At 40.5% G+C, this 6,462-nt stretch overlaps 1 protein-coding gene across 1 annotated transcript in view; it reads left to right on the top strand.

Moving 5' to 3' along the window:
- Nucleotides 1-6,462, top strand: part of Sec24d (SEC24 homolog D, COPII coat complex component) — a 95,200-nt gene that overhangs the window by 56,454 nt on the left and 32,284 nt on the right. Inside the window, exons 9-10 of the mRNA XM_028760472.1 lie at nt 1,272-1,410; nt 3,869-3,984. Of these exons, the coding sequence (XP_028616305.1) occupies nt 1,272-1,410; nt 3,869-3,984 (255 nt within the window). The remainder of the gene's footprint in view (nt 1-1,271; nt 1,411-3,868; nt 3,985-6,462) is intronic.

The following is a 6,462-nucleotide window of genomic DNA, read 5'->3' as shown; positions in this document are numbered from 1 at the left end:
GCCTGATGACCCTCACCCCTGCCTGGTGACCCTCACCCCTGCCTGATGACCCTCACCCCTGCCTGGTTACCCTCACCCCTGCCTGGTGACCCTCACCCCTGCCTGGTGACACTCACCCCTGCCTGATGGTCCCCTGCTCATCAGGCCTCCATTAAAAGCAGCCTTCTTTGTTTACAACTTTTATCTTTAAAATTTTTAGTCGACACAAACAGCTCCATAGTTCTCAGGCATTTCTAAAAATGGTCTCCTTAAACAGGTTTGTAAACGCAAGAAGGGTCTCTGGTTTTATCACAAAGCCTGGGAGCAGTAAGAAACTAGAAGCAAGGGTCCTAATGCTGGGACTCTACTTTCAGTCTGATTTTCTACATTGTGTTGATGAGGAAGATGCCGTAAATCAAGAATTTTTTTCCAGTTCTGTCAAGCATGACCAGCCACAATGAGTGTACTATAAAACTTGGTCATTTAATAAAGTAACAAAAAGGCATAATTAACCTCCAGCCCTAAATCAGGTGCCGTTCTTGTGTATTTTTCAAATAGTTTCATTTTTATAAATTTCTTTATTAAATATATTCATTTTATGTGTAAGCACTTTGTCTACATGTATGTGTGTTCTTACAGGAGTGTGCTAGGTGCCCATGGAGGTCAGAGGGCATTGGATCCTCTGGAACTGGAATTATGGATGGTTGTGAACAACCATGGTGGTACTAGGAATTGAACCTGGGTCCTCTGGAAGATCATCAAGTGCTCTTAACCTCTGAGCCATCTCTCCAGGCCAAATAGTTTTATTCTAAAAGAAGTCATTTGTATACTTTGAGGAAATTACATGAACAATATGGTGTCATACACATTAGACCTTTAAATAACCATCTCATTATTTTGCTAGGAGTCTGTACAGTTTAGCAGGATGTGTGCCATAAGCATCAGGGCATTCAAACGTAAGCTTAACGAACTATTTACATTATTATAGTTTGTATATTCTCTTTCACACACATACATCATACATACACATTGACATCAACATGCAGGTAGTGATATGTTTACAAGTGTGACATGTTTGTAAGTGATATATAAATTTAAACGAATCTTTGCTTGAATGTGGTGGACTGTGTTATAATCCGTGAATTCACTGACGGTCGGGGAGGGTCTTCACTGTCGTGGCAAATGCTCAGCAAATGCTCAGTTAAGATTTCTTCATCAGGCCCACTGGAGGCACTTGATAACACCTGGAATCCCTGTACTCCAAATTCACTTCATTTCCTTTCTTCTTCCAGACCCCCTTGTACTTGGTAAACCATGGGGAGAGTGGACCAGTGAGGTGCAACAGGTGCAAAGCCTACATGTGCCCGTTCATGCAGTTCATCGAAGGCGGACGTCGCTACCAGTGCGGATTTTGCAGCTGTGTGAATGATGGTAAATGGTGCCACTAAGTGCACGTTGTAACGCTTTTTATTTAAAAGTAAGATGTATTATGCTCCTTAGCTTAGGAAAGACAGACAGACTCCCCCACCCCAGGTGGCACTACTTGTAATTTCCCTAAATGGAAGCTTTTACTGATGGAACAAGGTTCCTGTTATCTGCACGTAGCTGCGGGAGCCCCACATGGACATTGTGCTGAACCTTCCCATAACACTGGAGTGTGTGGTAGGGGATCAGGGTCTCCTTCCACATTGCCCCATTAGAAGGCAGTTCGAGAGGTTACTTCTTGCCTTTTCAGAAGATAAGTTCTAGAAACATCTCTTTCATCACTCCTGGATTGCCCTTGAATAGAAGCTCATTGGTATTTAAGAAAAGCTCAGATACATCCAAGGGCTTTATATAAATGTTTATATAAATGTTGAGTCTTAAGGGGGTGGGGCATTAGTTTGATTCTATGTATTTTTGTTTCATCCTAGCACAAAATCCGCTAATGTTGATGTTCTTAGACCGTGTGAGTGAAGCTACCACAGAGAGAGCTCACAGATAAAGCAATTGTCCCATAAGCACGAGGGCTTGAGTGTGGTCCTCAGGACCTGTTATGAAAAATAAGCAAAGCATATTGAGGGCTGGAGGAAACTGAAGCAGGAGAATTCCTGTGGCTCCCTGGTGGGCCAGCCCAGCCAAACGGTTGAGCTCCAAGCCCCGGAGACTCTGTCCCAAATAACAAAGTAGATGGCTCCTGAGGAATGACACCTAAGATTGCTGTCTGGCCTGCCCCGTGCAGCTGTGTGCGCGCGCACACACACACACACACACACACACACCAGGGGAGAAACAAATTATATGGCAAAGCATAATTTATGGTGTGACTTGAATTTTGGTTGATGATAAATGACAGATAGTATTAAATGTTATAATGAACATGTAAAATGAATTTTAAAAAAATTCACACTGTGTGTAAGTGTGTGAGTGAATTATACATTACGCTATATAGAAATTACCATCCCACACATTATAGACCAGATTACTCAGAGGTCTGTATGGCATATACAGATATGTAACTAAGTCCCCATCATGGCCCCTCTGGCTTATTCATGGAGAGAGACTGTTATCTTCCTCTTCTGCAATCTTTTCAAGATGTTGAATTTGCCAAGTTCAGAGTCAAATATGTAAATATAAACTTTATGGAGCTCACTTCTAAACCGTGATATGGTAAGGACACAGAATACTCAAGTGTCTGTAAAGTTTTTGAAAGTCCAACTTTAGAAAAATCGTCCTATATTAATTTGCATGTTCACAGCTGAGCTTAAGAACTGCTGAGTGTTGGTGTCAACCCCAAAGGTACTGCTTTTGTGGGGTTTTTACAAAGGGAGATGCTGTCCTTAGCAAAATACTTGAAACAAAAGCCTTCGTAACTTTCCCACATACTGTTAGCAGAAGTTTTGCAGTCTTCCCTGGCCATCTCCAGGCAACGGGAGCTCTTTCACACAGACACCAGACCTTATTTGTCCAAGTGTTCAGTGTGTGACTCATAAGTCTTGCTCTGCCTTTGGGTGACTTCCAGAGCTTGGCTAGAAGTAACCTTCTGAGACATTTGTATCAAATTAGATTGCAGCTGAGCTCTCCCAAGTGCAGTCTTTCCCTAATACAGTATTCTTCTACATGAGTAGGGCCAGATGCTAGCAGATGATCATGTGAATGCCCAGGGCTGAAGACGTCCTTAATTAAGGTGAAACAAAGACCTTAGCTGATTAGTGTAATCCAAATAGTCAGCATTGGTTTCTGTCCCATATGTTAAAAATTCAGATAGAAAACTAATTTTGTTTTTTTTAAAAAAGGAAGTAATTAGGTAGAGGTGAATATTTGGATGTGTTAGCTTGAAAACAGCAGCACTGTTTTCTAGGGTTTCCAAAATTATAAATGTCCTTTGCCATTAAGAGCTTTTATATGTGCAAGAGGATTTTTTTTAATAAAGTTATCATTCTGCTTTCACAAATGTGAATATTGTGGTCTATGGCTTTCTATATGTATAAAATATTTCATGACTAAAATGTAGTAATACAGTATAGTGTGAAATAGTAATGAAGTAGTCATGACTGATGAAATAAATACTGATGAAAATTGTATATAAAATTACATAGTTTTATAGATAGAATTCCAGGCAGATTGATTTGACTATAAATAATCAAAATTTATATATGACAAAACTATTACAAACATAATTAAAAGGCAGGATTGTAGTGGTTTACAACATATACCAGAGTCAAAAAGTTAAAGAAAGAGAAAACTCATATTTTTCACATATTTCTAAGACATGTTTTCAAAATGATAGCTGCTGAGAACAGCTTGTCTTCTTACTCTAGCTCCTTTCCTTTATGATACATTTTGGGGATTTATTGGGTTGTCTGCTTATGAAAACAAAGAATTTCCTGCTCTGTTTTGTTTTCCTTAGTCCCACCATTCTATTTCCAACATCTGGACCACATTGGGAGGAGGCTGGACCACTACGAGAAGCCAGAACTGTCACTGGGATCCTATGAATATGTTGCTACGTTGGATTACTGCAGAGTGAGTGTTGGCGGGACTTACGTGTTTCTGTGGTGATGTTGACTTTCAGTGAACAGCTTCTGTATGTAAAGATATGTAAGACTTGGTCCACAGACAGGCAATGCCGGGGCATGTGGAGATATGTCAGAAACAGATCTGACCTAAGTCACTAGCACGAATGGGTTCCTGAGCTGTCTCAATGTAGTATAGAGAAGGAAACAATTCTTTTTGTTTGCTTGCTTGCTTTGGTTTCTGAGACAGGGTCTCACTTAGTTTGGGCCTTGACCTTGCTGAAGATGACCTTGAACCTTGATCCACCATCTCCTAAATGCAGTAACTCCACTCGGGTCTCTTTGGTTAATGACTTCTCTACCAAGGCAGAAACGTAACCAGTATTCCTAGAGGGCTGCTGGCTTCCTTGCTTTAATGTGTAATTCAGAAACTCATTTGACTATCACTCATAAACTTCTTTGTTTTTTTTTCTTAAAAGAAAAAAAAATCACAAAATTAAATTTCCTTATAAAGCCACTGACCATCAGACACAATGCTACCACCGAAGATCTGTCTTCAATTGGAGGAAATTCTCAACGCCGAGACTGACTTTATCAGTTTATATAGTAAAGATAAAGTGCCTTTCTACTTTCCTATCATGTGTATATGGCACACTCCTACTTATTCTCAACTTACCGACTAGCTGAAAGTTTATTATGAGCATAAATCTTCATACATATTTGATATATACATATACATATACATATACATATACATATACATATACATATACATATATATATATATATATCAAATAACCATATACACTGAAAAGAAAACTGCAGAATCGTATTTTCCTCTTCATTTTAGTTAATAATCTTAATGTGGATTTTAGGTAATACAGTTAGCATTTGTTGAGTACCAAGTGTATCTGTGCTAGGTACTTCTTACATCTGTGTTAGGTTATTTAGCTCTCACAGGGAGCCCATGTATTGTGTACCACATTGTATGAGGACAGGTGTGTGTGTGTGTGTGTGTGTGTGAGAGAGAGAGAGAGAGAGAGAGAGAGAGAGAGAGAGAGAGAGAGAGCTTAAGCTGCAGACAAGCACAGAGAGTAAGGGTACTACACTGGCCTTGTAGGCTCTGAGCCCTACCTCCTGCTGGTATACCATGAAGAAGTGTGTAGATATGTGTTTTATAAAGTCTGCATGGAGTTTCCCTGGGGAGATGCAAATCTATGATCAGCTTTTCTTCCTGAATAAAACTGTAGGTTTGGTTTTGTTGTTGTTGTTCATTTTAATTCATTTTGACATTTTTGGGATACTTTGCATATCCAACTTGTCTTTGTACTGTAAGAATTCCCCCAAATAAGCAGTATGATAAACAAGTTCACAGAATATGCCTGATAGTCAGAGTGTTGGATGAGGGCATGTCAGAGGCAAACCAGCTAGCCAGGAGCAGCTAGCCGGGTGTGGGTGGTACACGGTTTTAACCCCAGCACCCGGGAAGCACAGGCAGATGGATCTCTGTGAGTTTGAGGCCATCCTGGTCTACATAGTGACATAGTGAATTCCAGGACAGTCAGAGCTATATAGTGAGACTTTGTCTCAAAACAAAACAAAAAATAAAGTAGAATAAAAGAGCCATGAGCATGTGTGTGTGTGGTGGGGGGGTCTGGGAGTGGGGGAGGGGGGGCAACGACACTGTAGAGGGAGCCAAGGTGGGTCACTGACGGACAGATGACTGAGGACTTCTCAAGGGCTCTGAAGACATTTCAGAGGACTGACTATCATGACCTCCTGTGAAGTCGTCTTTTTAAAACACTATGTCAAATAAAACATGTGGGGGCCGTGACTCTGTACAGCAAGTGTTTGGAAATGGCAGCCATTTAAATTGAGAAGATGCGTATTGGAGAGTGAGAATTAAATTGAGGAAGCATTTTGAGACAGATCCATCCGTTTGATTTGTCCTGGGGTTAGCATTGTGTCTGTGAGCTTTTAGTCTTTATACATATTGGAAAGGAGTGTTATGGGCAGTCTTGATTGACAGGGTGTGGGAGAGCTTATGTTACTTTAATATTGGCGATAACGAAAAGAGAGGAGGCGTGGCTCCCATTGGATTCTACTGCCATGCGAGCGCACGCTCGTGCACATACACATACACACACACACACACACACACACACACACACACACACACACGCACGCATGCACGCACCTCATATATTGTTAGGCATGAATGTTTAAAAGTGTATTATCCTCTTGGATATTTACCTTTTCTCCTTAATGAGTGTGTAGTGTCCTTTCCTGTCTCCTCTGATTGGATTTAGTTTGAAGTCAGTTTTGTCAGATATTAAAACAGCCACACTTGTTAGCTACTTGGACCAGTTTACTTGCCTTTTTTTTTTCCCATGAGGCGATATCTTCCTTGTTGCTGAGGATTTTTGTTTTTTGGTTTTTTGTTTTTAAATCCTGTATGTTAGTCTATCATTTTATTATCCCAGTTTGG

This window comes from Grammomys surdaster, unplaced genomic scaffold (assembly GCF_004785775.1).
Source record: "Grammomys surdaster isolate TR1022 unplaced genomic scaffold, NIH_TR_1.0 126531, whole genome shotgun sequence".
In the NCBI taxonomy this organism is placed as follows: Eukaryota; Metazoa; Chordata; class Mammalia; order Rodentia; family Muridae; genus Grammomys; species Grammomys surdaster.
Note: the sequence above shows the minus strand (reverse complement) of the source record. Positions and strands in the feature narration are given on the sequence as shown.